The 18,202-nt window shown below is 32.2% G+C and overlaps 3 protein-coding genes across 7 annotated transcripts; all 3 read right to left on the bottom strand.

Moving 5' to 3' along the window:
- Positions 1 to 51: 51 nt before the first annotated feature.
- LOC112736638 (probable serine/threonine-protein kinase PBL10) lies at positions 52 to 3,145 on the bottom strand. The gene is made up of 7 exons (XM_025786175.3): positions 2,616 to 3,145; positions 2,455 to 2,525; positions 1,746 to 2,071; positions 1,318 to 1,453; positions 1,081 to 1,223; positions 857 to 980; positions 52 to 772 (listed from the first exon to the last, which is right to left on the bottom strand). Exons 2-7 carry the CDS (start codon positions 2,504 to 2,506, stop codon positions 345 to 347), a joined length of 1,209 nt encoding a protein of 402 aa, XP_025641960.1. The 5' UTR covers positions 2,507 to 2,525; positions 2,616 to 3,145; the 3' UTR covers positions 52 to 344.
- A 5,763-nt stretch (positions 3,146 to 8,908) lies between these two features.
- LOC112736636 (mitochondrial import inner membrane translocase subunit TIM9) lies at positions 8,909 to 10,075 on the bottom strand. Of its 2 annotated transcripts, none has more exons than XM_025786170.3 (3): positions 9,937 to 10,075; positions 9,714 to 9,839; positions 8,909 to 9,310 (listed from the first exon to the last, which is right to left on the bottom strand). In XM_025786170.3, exons 2-3 carry the CDS (start codon positions 9,806 to 9,808, stop codon positions 9,124 to 9,126), a joined length of 282 nt encoding a protein of 93 aa, XP_025641955.1. In that variant the 5' UTR covers positions 9,809 to 9,839; positions 9,937 to 10,075; the 3' UTR covers positions 8,909 to 9,123. The 2 variants fall into 2 exon arrangements, with proteins under 2 accessions (XP_025641955.1, XP_025641956.1); XM_025786171.3 differs by having other exon boundaries at positions 9,714 to 9,831; positions 9,937 to 10,072.
- A 1,586-nt stretch (positions 10,076 to 11,661) lies between these two features.
- Positions 11,662 to 15,276, bottom strand: LOC112736635 (uncharacterized). Of its 4 annotated transcripts, none has more exons than XM_025786167.3 (5): positions 15,079 to 15,276; positions 14,310 to 14,584; positions 14,083 to 14,156; positions 12,654 to 13,992; positions 11,662 to 12,520 (listed from the first exon to the last, which is right to left on the bottom strand). In XM_025786167.3, the coding sequence occupies exons 2-5, from the start codon at positions 14,494 to 14,496 to the stop codon at positions 11,931 to 11,933; spliced, it is 2,190 nt and encodes a 729-aa protein (XP_025641952.1). In that variant the 5' UTR covers positions 14,497 to 14,584; positions 15,079 to 15,276; the 3' UTR covers positions 11,662 to 11,930. The 4 variants fall into 4 exon arrangements, with proteins under 4 accessions (XP_025641952.1, XP_072067197.1, XP_025641953.1 ...); XM_072211096.1 differs by having other exon boundaries at positions 11,662 to 12,517; positions 12,654 to 13,989; positions 15,079 to 15,274; XM_025786168.3 differs by having other exon boundaries at positions 12,654 to 13,989; positions 15,079 to 15,257.
- Positions 15,277 to 18,202: the final 2,926 nt, after the last annotated feature.

Below are 18,202 nucleotides of genomic sequence, written 5' to 3'. Positions count from 1 at the left end.
AAAAAGCTTCAACTCTTGGTCATAAACAAACAAATAATATAACATTTAAGGTTTAGAATAAATGCTGCTTTTGCTCCTTAATGAACCGTTCTTACTTCTTAGTGACACTTAAACCACAGTTTATTCCATCATTCTCCAAAACCAAATCTACAAGGTATCCCTTTTGGCCTGAGGATGAAACAGCTGAACATTACACGAGCAACAAAATAGATCAAGAGAAATTAGGCTCAGAATGTATTAGCTACAGTAAGATATGTACAATCTATTATATAAACTATGATCTAAGCTTGCTCAAGTTCTTGGAGATCGGATCAGCAGTATGCATAGCCTTTCAGCTTTAAGTTTCAAGTGCAGAGTGCAGTTGCAGATGGCCGAGGATATGCCGTGCTAATTCTCACAGGTTTAGCATCATCGGCGCTTCTTCTGCGAACTCTATGGCCATTGCCAGGACGATTCTGATTTACATTGACAATCTGAAGCTGCTCCAAACTGCTAACAACTTCATCCATGCTTGGCCTCAACTTGGACTCTGGTGCTAGGCACCTTAGTGCAAGGACAGCTACCTTAAAGGCCTCATCTGGAGAGTATTGGCCTTCTAGACGGTTATCCATCACTCGATGAACCTTGCGCTTGTTCGCAAGGTATGGTTTCGCCCATTCCACCAAGTTGTGCTGTCCAGAAGGACGGTTCTTATCAACAGCCCTCCGACCTGATAACATTTCCAATAGGACAACTCCAAAACTAAAGACATCACTCTTAGCAGTGAGATGACCTACAGAAAAAAGTGAATGTCCATTAAACAAAATGCTATTAAGCTTAATCTTGGATGCATTAATGATCATTAATCCCACAATACCAGTTGCTAGATATTCAGGAGCTGCATATCCATAGGTTCCCATTACCCTTGTGGAGACATGACTTTTGTCACCGGTAGGGCCATCCTTCGCCAAACCGAAATCAGAAAGTTTTGCATTATAATTCTGTAATTAAATCCACAAATAAATGTTCAGATATGATATCTAATTTGTTTCCTAAGTTCATCAAATCTAGTTCTGATGTGTGTGTACAGAGGACGCATACTGAATCAAGCAACACATTTGAAGTCTTGAAGTCCCTATATATGACTTTTGTTTCGGCACTATGAAGAAATGCAAGCCCTTTTGCAGCACCAAGAGCAACCTTCAAGCGAAGGCACCACGAAAGAGGTTGAAAATATGAGCCTCCTGCCACCACAATATAGCTAATGTTTTAGAAACACTTCTCATCATGTTTAGCAATGTGAAAAAAAAAAAAAGAGATGAGGCAGGAAGAACTCACTCCTGAACAAATGATTCTCCAAGCTTCCACGAGGCATGAATTCGTAGACCAGAAGGCGGTGTTCATCTTCAAGACAATACCCAATCAATTTCACCAGATGGGGATGAGAAAGCTGGCCTAGATAGTTCACTTCAGCCTAAAAGATACAAGTAAAACACAGTAAGACAAATCCACATTGATCTAAGACTAAGAAGTGAGAACAAACTACTTAGTTTTTCAACCAAATAACAATATTGTCTATTACCATGCTTATTCATACTAAACCAGTAATGAGGAGATCACATTTTTACTATGCTACTAATTATAGAAATTCAGTTTACCTCAGAGAAGAAACATCAACCAGAAAAGATTACTTGAGATCTGCTTCTTAAATTGTTAACCATACCTTGCCTATAAGGTAAGAAGTAAAAGAAGCAGATTAAACTCACCAACCACTCCTTGTGACCTTGGAAACCATCCTGATTAAGTTTCTTCACAGCAATAACAATGCCAGTGCCAGGTTTAGCAGCTGCAAATGTCTGCTCATCAATCCATCCCTTAAAAACTGATCCAAATCCACCTTCTCCCAAGACGCTGTCCGGACGAAAATTTCTTGTTGCAGCCTTAAGTTCTATCAAAGTAAAGCTCTTTAGATTCGGTGACTGCAAGATCTCACCCTCAGTTCGTGGATTTTGAGGCATTGAAACCGTTGACACCTTACTATTTTGGTTGCTGAGATCATTTCTATGGGTACCAACATTCTTTGAACTTAACCCTGACGAAAGACCAATGATATTAACACAATTGAACTTTCACTAGCAAAAATTTACATGCATACAGCATTCCTTCAATGAACTATCAAATAGGTTCTTAATCCTTCTAAAAATGTTCTTAAGAAAACATGCATGATTTTAAGATTAGGACTCAGACTACAATCAATGAATATATTGAACTTCCACCAAGAGAAACAATGGGAGAACAAGAAGGCTAAGCTGAAATTCACTTTGCTAATTTGCTTAGTTAAAATAAACAAAAAGTAGATATTTAATAAAACCAATCAACATGAAAGAACATGAATGGATATATCTAAACTAAACTCAGAAACAGAAACCAAACCAAGGTCATGCCAAGGATGAAGGAAAAAAGAATCTTTAATACCAGTGTTATATGGGGTCTCAGCTTTAATTTGGTTGCTCAAACAAATTCCCATGGCCAGAGAAACTTGTTGCCTAAAACATCACCAAAGAGAAGAGCAAATAATCAGAGGGTTCAGCAGAAACCATGATAATTAAGAAATGAAAACCAAGCTACATAAGAACCTGTGGTGCAATAGGACAAGATTGGAGGGAAGATAGTAGAATCTTGAATAGGTGTTGAGGTGGTAGTGGTTGCCTTTATATCGATGGTTGAATGGATTGTGAAGACAAGAAAAGAGATGAGAAGCTCTTTTTTGTTCTGTACTTAAGAACAGACTATTCAAAAGGTCAGAAAAAGAAAGTTGACTCAAGTGGTTTCACCTAAATACAAACTGTGGTACACATAAATATACTTCATCTCCTAAAAGAATGGTTTTATGGCTGGTTTTTTATTTCCAATGGATTGGATAGTTCCTAATTCTAAGCATTACATTACAAATTTATTCACACTACACACTCACACACTTAACACCAAAGAGATTTACTGTTATGAAAAACATCATTTTTACCTCAGAGTAATTTATATTAGTTTTGAAGAAGGAAAAAAAAAAAGGGAAGAATCGTTGAGTATAATATTTTAGTTTTAATGTATCATATTGGGGAAATAGTCAAATTAGTTCCGAAAAGATAAGAGATTCTTTAAATTCATCTCCAAAATTTTTTTTAATTAAATTGGTCCTTTAAAGATAGCGAATTAATCGTATTTGTCCTTCAGTCACTCTATTAATAATTTTCTTTAAATATTGATATTACAAAACGTTAATTAATAATATATATAATACCTGATATGTTAAATTGGATATTGACTAAATATGTTTATAAAAATTTATTAATTTAGTCATTTTTTTTAATTACAAAAATTTTATTCCTAATATGACCTAATGACTAAATTGATAATTTTTTATAAACATATCTAGTCAATGTCTAATTAAATATGTTATGTGTCATGTATGTTATTAGTTAACATTTCACATCATCAATCGTTGACGAAAATTGTGAATAGAGTAATTGAAGGACAGATATAATTAATTCGTAATTTTTGAAGGACCAATTTGATTGAAAAAATCTTTCAGAGACGAATTTGAATAATACATTATCTTTTAAGGACTAATTTGATCATTCTTTTTCCATATAAACTTTTTCCTTCTTTTTTTAGCCTTAGACTAAAATCTGAGACCAAGATTCAAGATTGTTGAATCATCTAAAGATATTTGCATATTAAAATGAGTTACCGTGCAAATTATATATATGAAAAGCGACAAGAAATCTTAGCTCTGTTCACCACCACTAAAAACCTTTGGGGTTCCATGATGTATGTTTTTGTTTTGGCTTTATATATTTATCTCCCATGTTGGTGATGGATGGCTTGTAACACTTGGCTTCATAGCTGGCTTCTCTTCTCTTTCGTAATTTGTAGTCTTCTCTCATCTAATTTCATTAACCTTGTCTTGTCCACATCCTCCTCCATAACATAATTGGACCCTTTAGGCATTTGTCTCTTTGAACTTTCATTATCCATTAATAATGTTAAACCACACTTTAAGCAACCACTAAGCAAGTTAACAACACCAATCATGACTTTTTCCCAAAATTATAAATCCAAACTTAGATTCTTCCAATCAAGGGAATTATTGTTCTTCACTTGATTCATCTTGGTTCTTGTCTTATTATTATAATTTAGTGTCCAAATAAATATATGGTATATTATAAAATTTTTAGTTTTAATATATCATATTCGTGCAATTAAAGACTTGTATGGTGGAGGCACAACTAGTGTGAAGACTCAAAATAGTGTGACAGACAAATTTTTTATTGGTATAGGATTACACTAGGAATCATCCTTAAGTCTATACCTTTTCACATTAATCTTGGAAGTACTCATAGAACGCATCTAAGAGCCTGTAACATGGTATATGCATTTTACCGATGATATTATCTTTACGGGAGAGTTAAGGGAATACCTAAATAAGAAATTGGACTTATGGAGAGAAACTCTAAAAGTGTATGGTCTGCGTATAAGCCGTAGCAAGACAGAATATATGTGATGTAAGTTCGGTTTGAGAAGGGAAAATCCTAATATAGAGATGAAGATTGAAGAAAACATCTTACGAAAAGTTAAAAGTTTGAAGTATATTAGGTGCATCATACATGATAATGGAAAGATTGAACATGATGTAAATCATAAGATCCAAGCAGGTTGGTCAAAATGGCAGAGTGCATCTGATTTTATATATGATAAAAAAGTGTCTTTAAAACTTAAAGGTAAATTCTATCGCACTGCTATAAGACCCGCTATGCTTTATGGTACGGAGTGTTGGACGGCTAAAGGGGAATACGAACATAAGTTAAGTGTGGTAGAGATGAAGATGTTAAGATGGATGAATAGTCATACGCAATTGGATAAAATAAGGAATGAAAATATAAGGGAGAGAGTTGGAGTAGTACCCATTGTGGCAAAGATGGTAGAATCGCGTTTCAGGTGGTTTGAACATGTGAGAAGAAGACTGACAAAATACCCAGTTAGGAGAGTGGATGAAATGGAAGATGAACAAGGGATGAAAGGCAGAAAAAGACCTAAAAAGATCATCTATGAGGTGGTCAAACGAGATTTATATGTAAACAGTCTCTCTGTAGACATGATACATGACAAAATTCAATGGCATCATTTGATTTATGTAGCCGACTCTACCTAGTGGGACAAAATTTTGTTATTGTTGTTGTAATGTATCATACTCTTGATGTTGCTGGTTTAAATTTTCTCTTGAACTTTGCTACACGTCTTCTCATCAAAGTAGTTTTGTTCATTTATTTTTGAGTTGGACCCGTTACATATAATAATTCACCTATGTAATTTGACTATAATGTATGTATCACGTGCGAGTTCATAAAGAATGTCAAAGGAGACATGCATGCAAGCTAGTTACATTCACTTTAGATGCAATAACAACGTTATCATCACAGTTTTCTCGTCAGCATTCTGAGATCTATGATATGTTATCTACGAGTCTCTTATTTCATGTGACATTCATAAATATTAATCCCTTGGTTTTTATGGACTATATAGAACCATGTCCAACTGTTACTTTTATGGAAACACAATTAATAAAGGTTTTGATGTGAAACTCTCTTATTTATAAGTGAATTTACTAAATTAGTTACCTAGGGGTGTGAATCCACCGTTCATAATTTTAAAATTAATAATAATGTCAGGATGAATTAAAATTTGAACCACATAATTTTATGTGAATTACGTATAATTTGTAATAATTGATTCTATATCTTTATCGAATACATAATAATTTGTAATCAGTTATATCTACCATCTTCTTGCAGCCTGTGTTACATAGTATGTATTATAACCTGCATACGCATATTATGTGTATTAGAATTTAGAAAGGGGAAAATTCAGTTTTCAGTTCCGCTACGTTACTAACAGCATATCTGCCAACTTCTGCCAACTCTTATTTATAATGATATTTTATGGAAGTGTGTTCGTGAATATGTCTAATAAAAATGTCTTTTTTATAGCTGTGTTTAATAGAAGTGTCTTTATAAATATATTTTCTGGATGTGTCTCTTTATATATGTATTTAAAATATATTAATTATTAGACACATCCACGAACACATTTCCATAAAACACAATTATAAATAAGAGTTGGCAGAAGTTAACAGATAATATGTTGGTACCCTATACTTTTCCTTCAGTTTTGTAAAGGAAACCTCCAAAAACAAAAAGAAAGAGCAACGTAACACACATGTTTGTACTTTTTCCCTTTTTTTTTTTAATCAGCAATTTGCTCAACGAGTTATTAAAAACAACGGATGGATCGATTAATCTATCTAATGGAAATAATTTTTGAAGATTTTTCGAATAATAAAAATTTCTTAAGAATTAAAATATTTAATTTAAAATTTATTAAAAATTAATTTGAGTGTTTTTTTTTATGTTTATGAAAAGTTAAAAATAACTCTATTTTTTTAATGTGATCGAAACTTCATAAATAAAATAGAAAAAGGTTTAAATATTAAGTGTTGCCTATTTTTATATGCACCTTTAAATAATAATTTAACATCTCTAAAAAGCTATATTAGATGTTACAAAATATTTGCTAATTATACAAGAATGATATATTTTGCATGATGAAATTAACGATCTGAAGTCAAAATGGTAGATTTTATTTGTTTATACATTTATACAAATATATAATAGAAATATAAAAATTTGTTGTATAATTTTTTAAAATATTTCTTATTATAAAAAATAATTCTACTAGTAATAATGATTACCCAATTTAATTTATGAAATGATAGATTAATATTCACTTATTAATTAATATACTAGTAGCGTATATAGTAGTATATATAAAGCTGTTACTGATATTTAAATGTGATGAATATTCCTTCGTTTGCGACACACACCATGGCCACTTGGCCAGCAAAGCCAATCAAGATTAATTGATACAATATTGCCGCTGTATTGCACAGGGCGTAGCGGGTCCATGCTTTTATCGAAGAATAGACAGATAAAATCAAGATGAATAAGATAGAATCAAGAGCGTACAATGTGCGTACTTTTTTTTTCAATCAAATCAAATAATAAAGAAGGAAGCTTCGCCTTCAAAAAAAAAATCAAAATAAAAGATATCAATATATCATGCTTTGCCCTTTGTCACCTAATGCTTCGTGTTCTACCATAGTAGGCTCCAAAACAAACCCTACACAAAAATCTAATTTCACACACTTATATCATATTAATATTATTATTATTAGGTAGTTTTTAAATAAAATGTATAACAGAAGCAACTAACTTGAGCTGAGCCTTAATCTGAATTTGAACAAGTGCGTACGGATGATGTCCTACAACTACAATAAGAGAAAATTATTATTTATTTTGTCTTCTCATTATTGTGTGTGGTCAAGTGTCTTTTAGATTGGCTTTGGTATAATCAATTACTCAATAAAGTCAAGTTATTTGGCATAGGGTTAGTTGCTACTTGCTACTAAGCCAAAACCAAATTAAACTAATAAGTATTTTACATTGGGAGAAAAAAGGAAGAGCACTAATAAAATAAAGTGGGGTTAACCAAATTTGTCGGTTTAAAGGGTGAGATTCCTTATTCATTGCCACTTGTATTAGGAAAAGTGAAAGCGATGTACAGTCTACAGAGCAGAACAATGTCTTTCTTTTTTTTTCCTCAAGAAAAAAGTCCATTATTCAAACTTATACATTTTCAAATCTAGAATATGCAGCGTTCAAGTATTTTTCTCTTAGACATGTAAAAGTTAGAACATATTATTCGTTTATATATAAATTTAAATAGGGTTTAGCTTCCCTAAAGCTTGATAAACTTAACTCTTTGAAAAGGCCAAAGCCCATATCCATTGACAACTGATAGCAGACCCAACTCATTCATAAAATAAAATTCCAAAATAGGGTCTTGTATCTACAAAGACCCTAAAAAGAACACCTCATATGAATAACATTTCCAGGCCCAAAGAAAAATGAATCATGTTCAATACCCCCAAAAAAAAAGAAGAATCATGCTTGACCCGACTGGAAAATTTTGTTAGCATACATTACAGGCAAAACGGGTCGAATGCTAAAAAGGGCGGATCGAGTTAGAATTTGGAGCTCGTCAAATTAAAAAAATCCGCCAAACCCGCACCTCCAAATTGACGCGTTTTGGTGAGACGGGTCGGTCCGCCGAGCCCAAAATTTTTTTTATTAAATAAAAAAAGTGATTACTATTATAAAATTAATAATTATAAAATTTTCAAACTTTTTTTTTATTTTTTATTTTTATTCTTCTTTTAATTATTAATTTTATTTATTTTATTTTACAATTTTATATATACACTCAAATTATGTGACTTATTTTTTAAAATAAAGATGGTTCTATTGACAAATATTATTTTGAACAATTTTATTGAAGTTAAAAATTAAAAAAAATATAGTAAAAAAATTATATTATAATTTGACTATTTTTTATTTGTATTTGATTTTTTTAATTATTTTTTGGGTTAATTTTAATAAATTTTATTTAAAAAAAAAAAGAATCAAGTGGGCCGCCGACTCGCCAATCCGCCATAAAGCAGGACGGGCTAGCATTTTGAACCCATCTTAGTTGGCGGAACAGGCCTAGGCAGGGCAGGTCGGATTGGCCCGCTTTGTCACCCCCCTAATTACAGCAGAAAAAAAATTTTCTCTAAATAACATAGAAATTAGAAAAGTTGAAATTCATTGATGATTTTTCACTTCTAAATTTGAACTAGCATGCTCTGACGTCTGACCTAAAAAAAAAATTGCATGCGTTCTATAACAATAAACACGAGTAGCTAGAGTTCCTGCTTCATTCCATTTTACGCCTATTTTCAAGCACATAAAGCTAAGCTATTTTGTAAGACACAGAAACCTTTACATGCAGAGAACTCACTTGGGTAGCTCATCTTTCGGAATTTATTTAACACCAGCTCTTGGCTACACAAACCAACCAGGAAAATTCACTTCTCTACACTATATTGTTTGTTCGTTCAAGGGCTAAAATTATAAGTAAACTAACTGAATGACACACCAAAAAAAAGGGATTAAAACAGAAAAACAGTTTGGCATGGGAAGATTATGAAAGACATCAATCTTGTGTTGGAGCTCCTTGGTTAAGCTCAGCATATCTCATGCCAACGCGCATAGAATGCTTCAGAAACTTCTCAGCACACCTCTTAACACAGGTTTCCTCTTGTTTTTGCAGGGATTTATGCTTGAATGTATCCACACAATCAGTGAAACACTTCTCCACCAATGAATTATACATTCTCAAACTGGAATGCAATCAATATAAATCATAATCATGCCCCAATAATCTTACACCAAGCAAATAACAGTGAAAACAAACATAAATTTCCATTCATCTGTTCAATCATTTACACTCCTTAGAGATAAATAAACAAAAATAATGTCATAATCTAGAAATATAAAGGAACTTATACATTAAAATTCAATTTCAACCACTCTAAGTAATTAAAAATGTTGTTCCCTTAACGTCCAGATGCAACATTCAAAAGTGGTTACACTGGTTTAAAGGAGAACTTGGCTATGGCTTCAGAACAACGAGCACCACAAAGATCTGAAACTATTTGTGCTGCCCTAACTTAGAATTTAGGAACATGAAGCTCAAATCAAAACACATGGAATTAGTTAACAGATAGAGTGAAGAGGAGGTACCTGTCACGGATTTGGACCTGTTCCATCATGGACGCCATTCTTTGCTGATCAGCTTCTGGAAGTGATTCCAAACCAGCTAACATGTTCTTATCCATGATTCAATTCAATTCAACTCAACCTAGTGTTCTTCATTCACATTAATCAAATAAATCACAAACCTCAACCAATTATAGTACATCCACTTCAATCTCGTTAATTAAAATGAAATAGTAATAAAAAAAACCTGTGGAGACGGAATCTCTGGACCGAGAGAGAGGCAGCGAAGGCAACCGGGGAGTTTGGAGAAGAAACTCAAACCCTAAACAGAAATGGGGATTAGTGGGCTAAACGCTGAATATACACATCCGGAATGGGCCAAGACCAAAAACCAATAAATTTATTATTGTTTCTTATATTTTCTTGATAGATTAAAAAAAATTCTCAAATTAAATAAATTTAAATCCAACAAGATTAATTTATTAAATATGTGACTGAAAGTTAGTGCGTATAGAAAAGTTAAACTCAAATAAAGTTTGAGGTTAATTTTGTAAAATAAAAATATTTATGTATAATAAAAATTAATTATTAAATTAATTATTATATATTTATGTATATTTATATATATTAATTGTAGTAGTATAATAATAATTTGGGGGGTTAATTATCAAATTGGTCCTCAAAAGATCACGCGATCATCATTTTCATCCCCAAATAATTTTTTTAATCAAATTAGTCCCAAAAGATTTAACATAAGTCGCGCTTGTCCTTCCGTTAACTGTTTAACCCATTCTGTTAACGTTATTTCACGTGTAGCGTTAAGTAAAATGATGCCCTGTGTGGTAATAGTGGACTATGCTTAAAACGGCGTCGTTTCTTATTTCCTCAGCCCCATTATTCTTTACTCAAAACAAACGAAATAAACACAGATAAGATGAAGAATCGACGATCGTAGGAACGGCGGAGGCACCCCTTCATCGGCGACGCTTCACCGACTACGACTGCGCTTGGGCGGCTTGGTCTCTAGGCCATCGTTGCTTGGGTGTCTCGGGCTCGGTCTTCTCCTCCCATGCCAGTCAAGAGAAACGAAGAGAGAAGATGTGGAAGGGCAGAGGTGTTGTCATCGACTAAAATCATGTTTCTTGATAAATTAGTATTACCCTTATGATAATTGATTTGTTTTCCTAGCCTTATACAAAAGCTTTATACCTGATGAGCATAGCCAAATTGGTCAAGTTACATGCTAGTCAGAATTTAAAAAAGTTGCTGGCTCTCTAAATTTTTCCTTAAAATTAATGAGCATAGCCAATTAATTATGGATAGTATTATTTTTTTGGTCATCACAATCTATCGTCACTTAAATTAAAAAAAAAAAGAATATCGAATAACAAAGCACAACAAATTGAAAACAGAGCACACAAATTTTAATTAACTTGTAACAAATTAACCAAATAATAAAGAGAATCAATCAAAACCCTAACATTACCACCAGGCACCAGCAAAAAAACCCCAACCTAAAATCCATTGAAGGAAACATTGATTATCTCTCTCACAGATGACAGTGTCTTCCACGAAGGTGCGATGGTAGCCTCTCACGCACAACGAACGCAATCGCAGTACTCATTGCATTGCCGATGATAGCACCGTCTTCTTCTGTTTGACCGGAGCTTCGTCGCCTTCTTTCTTCGTTCTTTGAGTAGTCAAAGAATAGAGTGACTGAGTGAAACTGTAAATAGAAGGAGATGAAACTCCACTAAACGCTAAACGACGTCGTGTTTAAACCAGGGACTTGTAATAATCAAAACGGTCCATTGACAGAAGGATTAACGCCATTGATTTTAAATTGTTCGGAGACTAATTTAATTAAAAAAATTATGCAGGGACAATTTTGAAAAATGACTTATCTTTTAGGGATCAATTTAACTATTAGCCTAATAAATATACGTGAGTGAGTAAATAGTATATAATAAAATTTAGCTCAAATTATTAATATTATTATGGCAGTGTTAGTGAATTAAACTTGGAGTAATTAAGATTGAAACATGTACACTGGTAGTAATATACACTCACATGTAAGTTACATGAAAATCAAGCCACAATAAATAAAACTCGATTGTCAAATCCTTACATAACATCTACATATTTACATGAACTCACAGAATCCTATAACACTTCAAGAAATTAAGAACCAAGCAGGTATTTTGAAATAAGTACTGCATCCACTCTTTCTCTTGAAAATTTTCATGTGAAGATTATTTCATCTACTAAATCTTTGAAAATATTCTCTTCTAGTTCAAGCGCTACACACTCCTCTTCATGCTTGAGGATCATCCAGCCATTGTTTTTGGCCAAATCTCGACCAACAACATCATCTAATGTCTGATCTAGCTCTGGCCTCAATCTCAGGTATAAGTTAACTCTAATCCATACTTCATTAAGAAGATGTTGTTGCCCCTTATGCATTATTGTGATGTAAGTTGATGATGATGTCTCATATATTTGGAGCAGCACCTCTTTTACTATGTTAGAAAGAAGAAGGTGATGATGATGATGGTTGGATCTGACACTATCTTCTCCATTGGATTCAATTTCATGGAACCAAGATGTATCGAAATCCATGAGCAAGGATGGCTTAATTAGTTGAACAATGTTCTCCTCATTTCCCATGAGGCCTAGATACTCAAGAACATGTTTCACATATTTGAAATTGGAATCAATGTCTTCATCATCTGATTTAATTCCTCTGCTTTCTGCTATTGCATTTGTGTTATTTGGTAATTCAATCTCCAATTCATTCATGCTAGAGCTCCTTGTATTTAGTTCTCTACCTGCTAACATTTGGCAATAGCAAAATTGGATTATATATTGAAATGTATCTATATCTTCTTTTTTCTTGAAAGCATGCAAATCAAATAGTACTACACTAATCTAATTATCTAATGCATATAATCACAGATATCTTACCTTCTACATCACTGGCTTCAAGTGTTGCTATTGCCTCCTTGGCCATACTTATTTGCACTTGTAGTTGTTCTTGGAGAAAACTTCCATCTTCTAAAGCTAGCTCATGTGTATCCGATGATACATCATCTTCGAGTTCCCCATCGTTTGTCTCCATGGTTTTATCAGATAAAGGAGCAGCATTCGCATCATTGCCTCTGATATCCATTGCTTCCTCCATTTCGGTTTCTGTAATGTGATCAAGTGAAATGTCCTTGTTTAAAGGAAGTCTCACTGGTTTTCTCTGAACATGGATATCATTTGCAACAGAAAGTGCCTCATGTAGAATCAAGAAGTTGAAAGAATCAAGATTAGGCAGGGACAAATCCCTTCTAGAAGCCTTAGGAGGACACTGACACAAACTCATGCTATTATCCTTATCCTCATTTGGAAATTTTAAGCTTTTAGACATTGATCCATGACACTTGATATCTTTGCCAAAGCTTTGCTCAAACAACTGAGTGTATCTATCAATAGACTCACCATTAAGAGAGGATTTTCTTCGCTTGCAGCCGCAAAATTCGTGTCTGCTGGAATCAAAACAAAAATATTTATTCTCATCTGAGATTCCATTCTCAGTATTGGTGATGCCATATTCAGATGAAGCTCTATGGTGGTGGATAGCTTCAACAGAAGTTTGGTAGCCACTTTTCTTGAATTCCTTAAGAGCATGTTTAATCTTCTGTTTAATAACCTTGAAACGATGAAGAACTAATTGGTTCCACCCTTTGTGATTCAAACCTTGAGGATTGCTTGAAGAGGAAGAAAATCTTTGTTTTTGTTTAATGGATGCAAAGGTCTTTAATGCTTGAGTACTATGAAGCAACTTGTTCTTCTTGTCGAAAGGCCAAATTTCGCTTTGCTTGTGTTCGAAGGTGGTAGGACTAATAATGCTTCTCACCTGTGATGTCTGATGAACTGAACCTGATTTTTTCAAACTTGCTTTTTTATTGAAAGCCAATTGAAGTTGAAGATTTTCCCCACCAACATGAAGATCATGTAAATATTTTAATATCAAATCCTTCTCCACTCCAAGTACCTCCAAAGAATCAGAATACCTCTTAGAATTAACAGGAGTATCTCTGTGAAGCTTATTTGCTTCCATAAGACTTTGATCAAGGACACCTTCTTTGGTATTATGTGCTTTACTTTGCACAAATTTATGTGATGAACCTAAATTTTTGGATTCACCATGGAAGCTAATGATCCAGCCTTTGGAGTTTTCAGTTTGTGATCTTTTATTTCTGCTCTTGGAAGAACTTTTGCCTTTAGCACTACACTTTTGTTCATGTTGCCTAGCCTGCTATATATATTAAATTTTAGTTACAATAACTATGTACATAACATTTGGTAGCCAATACCTTAAAATAGAAGCTTAAAGGTTGAAACTTACCAAGAGGGGTTCTGTTTCTTCATCTCCAATTTGTTGGTCTCCCCAATGGCTATGCAAAATGTTTATTCTCTTATCTGAAAGAGTTTCAAACAAGCAAGCTATTATGCCAAAAGTTTAGAACTACTAATAATGATTCCATTCAAGTTTGAAAAATGCTGATTATGCAGCAAAGCAAAATGATTGAAGCAAAAGTAGAGAAAATGATAAAATGATGTGAAATTTCTTACATGTGGCAAGTCTTGAAGGGTAATGGTGCTTTTTAAGGGGGAACACATTTCTGATATTAAGCCAATGATGGTAATCAAGAATATGAAGCATGCCCCACATGCATCTTGGTCCTTCATCATTATTCTCCTGATGGAATTCAACAGTAGCTGATGTCTTCATGCAAGAAAGAGAGTGCTTCTTTCCCATATTATCTTATGATAATAGTTTTAAATTCCACATTTTGAGTGACAAATTTCTAATCAATTTCTCCCACTAGGCCTTGTTCTGCGGAATCCTGATCAATCACATAAAGAAAAAAATAACAAACAAAAAGGCCTTATTGGCACTCTGCAAATATTAACAAGGATTAAAGAGTAATTAAGTACATACTGTTATTATATTAAAATTCATAGGTAACAAATATCATAATGTTCAGACAAAAAGTTGTCTACAATAGAAAAAGAAGGAAATTTTACATAACTGTACTTATAATTTATGAACAGAGGCAGAACCTATACTATATCAGATAAACAGAACATGCTGTTAGATTTTAATTACAAGCTGTAGTTTCATCCAACTTGCTAAAAACTGAAACCAGAATAATAACAGTTCAAGACATATGAAACTGACATATATAGCAAAAAATTCAACTAAGAATTGATCTCTAAACATAACTGGTTTGAAGCAGCTAGCTCCAACTTCAAAGTTTTTTTTTTTTTTCCCTGATAGAACTGAATGCAGAAGCACAAGAGTAAAAAGAGAACAAAAAAGGTTAAAGGGAATTCTAACCTCTTAGGCTTGAGAAACAGAAGAAGGTAGCAAGAGGTAGGTGTAATGAAGAATAAGCTAATGTTGGAAACCAAAGCATACATGATATGATGCATAGAAAAAATGGAGTTTGTTATATCTGCAATGTTATGTTGTCATTGTCTCTTACTCTTTTGACTTACATCTACTATTCAACTTTCTGTTATAAAAGCAAGTCACACATATTATATAACTACTGATATATAAATATCATTCTTATCACTGTCTCTATAAAATAAAATATGAGTGCACTAACACCAAATTGACATTTTTTTTAACATAAAATTAATCACTTTTATTCCAATTGGTCTATTTTCTTGAGGGGAAATAGAAACATGCAGAATGAAGTAATCATATTTCGTTTCACTCATTAAAAAAAACGGTACAACATTATTTTTGTTTTTTTGTTGCTAATATTAGTACAAATATTAAAGCAATTTAACATTTAAAAAAAAGTTGGAATATATATACAAGAAAATACTGAGTTAAAGAAACTCCTTAGTCCTTGCACACATATAAATGTAAGAGTATATAAGGTTTTGTTAAGTCACTTGTTATATCATTTTTAAGGACTTATACAAAACAATAATTGAGTGTGAAGTTATATAACCGAAGCATTTAACATCATCATCTTATATTAACAAAGAAGTCTAAGTTGATAATGGGCCAGGTTCTATGGATCTAAATGGAAAATCAGGCCCGGCCCATCATGATATTAACAAAGTCTATGACATTGTTTTAGACCAAAGTAAAAAAGAGTCCATGGTTGGATAGGCCTGAAAAACTCATTGCTTTTGTGATTTGAAATGTTCACAATTCTAGACCAAAAAAAAAAAAAAATGTTCACAATTGGAACAGAGTGGGATTTAATTTCACTATTTCAGCAAACCTTAGGTTAGTATTGGAGGTCATGTATCTGATTATGAAAGAAAAAGGGAAACAAAAAAAAAAAAATAAAAAGGGAAACAAAAAAAAAAAGAAAAAGAAAAAAAAGTATTACTATTATCTTTGGCAAATAAGAAATAAGAACTAACACAAATCATAACAATAATTCAATTGACAAGACGAGCCAAAATGCATTTAAATCAATACATTACTAGTAAGCACATAGATAAGCATGTAAACCTAATATAGTGAAAATTTATAGCCAATTACATCATAGAGTTAATAGTTATATGAATTTTGTTTTTTGGCTTAAAAAAATATTGACATCTATTGTAATATTTAACAAACTACATTTGTGTTAACCAACTTGAATTGGTTTAGTAGTTAATTTACTGATTCGTTTAAGTAAGTTTTGAGAATTCAAATCTCATATTATACATGTAGTAATTCATTGACTGACAAATTAATCATTGACCTACTGAATTTGGAAATACCATGGGAAAAAAAGTTGCGTGTGTTCCCTGATTTGAGAGGACGCATAAGCAAGCATGGGAAACAATAGAATGAAATGAAGTCACATTCACACATCCACACACACATACACCAATTCAACGCACTCTATTGTCAAAGTTGTGAATGATAATTCATAACACCATACAATACACACAACATACACAATCAAATTTTGCGACAAAAACGCGTTTAAGTGTTTTCATTATCTATATATGTTGCATTATGTTCATTGCTCACGGCTAATAATAACTTGACTAATGTGACCATATAAATATATATGGCCTACATACATTGCTGTATGCTTATATATATATATATATATATTCTTCTTAGCTTATTATTACTAAGGTCAAATCTAATGGATTGTGTTTGCTCAATGGCTGCCACTACATACAATTAAAATATCATTCACATCTTCTTATTAACTCCCTTCTTAATTCAATTCTATTTCCACACTCATCATCATGGTCATGGATTATTAGGAATTCTTTCTTAATAATCCTCTCATTGAGATCATCATATTCATATATATATATGTACAGTTTCCTTGACTTTGAAAGAGACATTCTATTTGCCGGTCTAACAAATCTAACTTGAGAAAGGAGCAGAACATATATATATATATAAAAGGTTTCCCAATCAGCTTTGTGTGTTCACAAAATTGAACTAGCTAGCTATATATAAGTTTCAAGTTATTTTTTATTAATATAATAAAAAGAAAAATTCTAGAACTTTTTTACGTATAACCGACTCCAAAAATGTTCACAATGGTATTTAATCAAAAGAAATATTGTTCAAGTATTGAATATCAGCAAAAGAAAATGATTTATTTAAAAATATAAATTGTTGTTTTGTTTTGATGAAACCTTTTATCATGTGAAAGAATGACTGTTGATTTATTTGAAATTGATCATTTTAGATTGGGAAAAAATATATAGTGGATGAATTTTTTTAGGATTTTGTTAGGTAGACAATGATTTTTGTGAATAATGTGAACAATAGATTTTAGAATTGGTGCAATAAAATTTAAAAAAAAAATTTTACTATCAAATTATTCCCTAAACTCTAATATTAGGATAACCGTCTGCACACCTAATAAATGGAACATCCACCCATTATTATCTGGACACAAGTAAACCAAATAAAAAGGAATAACCATCCAATTAAAAATAATAAACATAATCATCTGTATACATATTAAATTGAACATCCGACATATCTCATTATTTAGTATTCTCGTTGTCTACCTATATATATTTTTTTTGTATGTCTACTAATTATAGATTGGAGAAGACTATTATAATGAATTTTACTTTAGTTTTTGATAATTTAGAAGTTCATAGCAGTTTAGTCATATTCATTATCTAAAGAATGGTTATACTTTTAAAAATTAAAAAAAAAACATTATAATATATAATTGCATCTGTTTAGTTTGCATTGCAATCAGAAGGTAGATAATAATGTAAATAAATTTTCATAAAGAAAATATTAATCAACAATAGATATGGACATAATGGCTGAAGTGGAAAGCATTAAGGTGATGAGTACCAAATTGTTGTGGGCAAAAACCAAATGGTCCACGAGGTAATAAGAGACATCGCACTAACTAAGCTTAATTATAAATAAATAACAACGACATCAATGGTTGAAGTATACTCTAAAATTCTCTCAAGTGGAACCATTTCTAATTGCTTATAATAATATTAAA

This window comes from Arachis hypogaea, chromosome 13 (assembly GCF_003086295.3).
Source record: "Arachis hypogaea cultivar Tifrunner chromosome 13, arahy.Tifrunner.gnm2.J5K5, whole genome shotgun sequence".
NCBI classification, from domain to species: Eukaryota; Viridiplantae; Streptophyta; class Magnoliopsida; order Fabales; family Fabaceae; genus Arachis; species Arachis hypogaea.
Note: the sequence above shows the minus strand (reverse complement) of the source record. Positions and strands in the feature narration are given on the sequence as shown.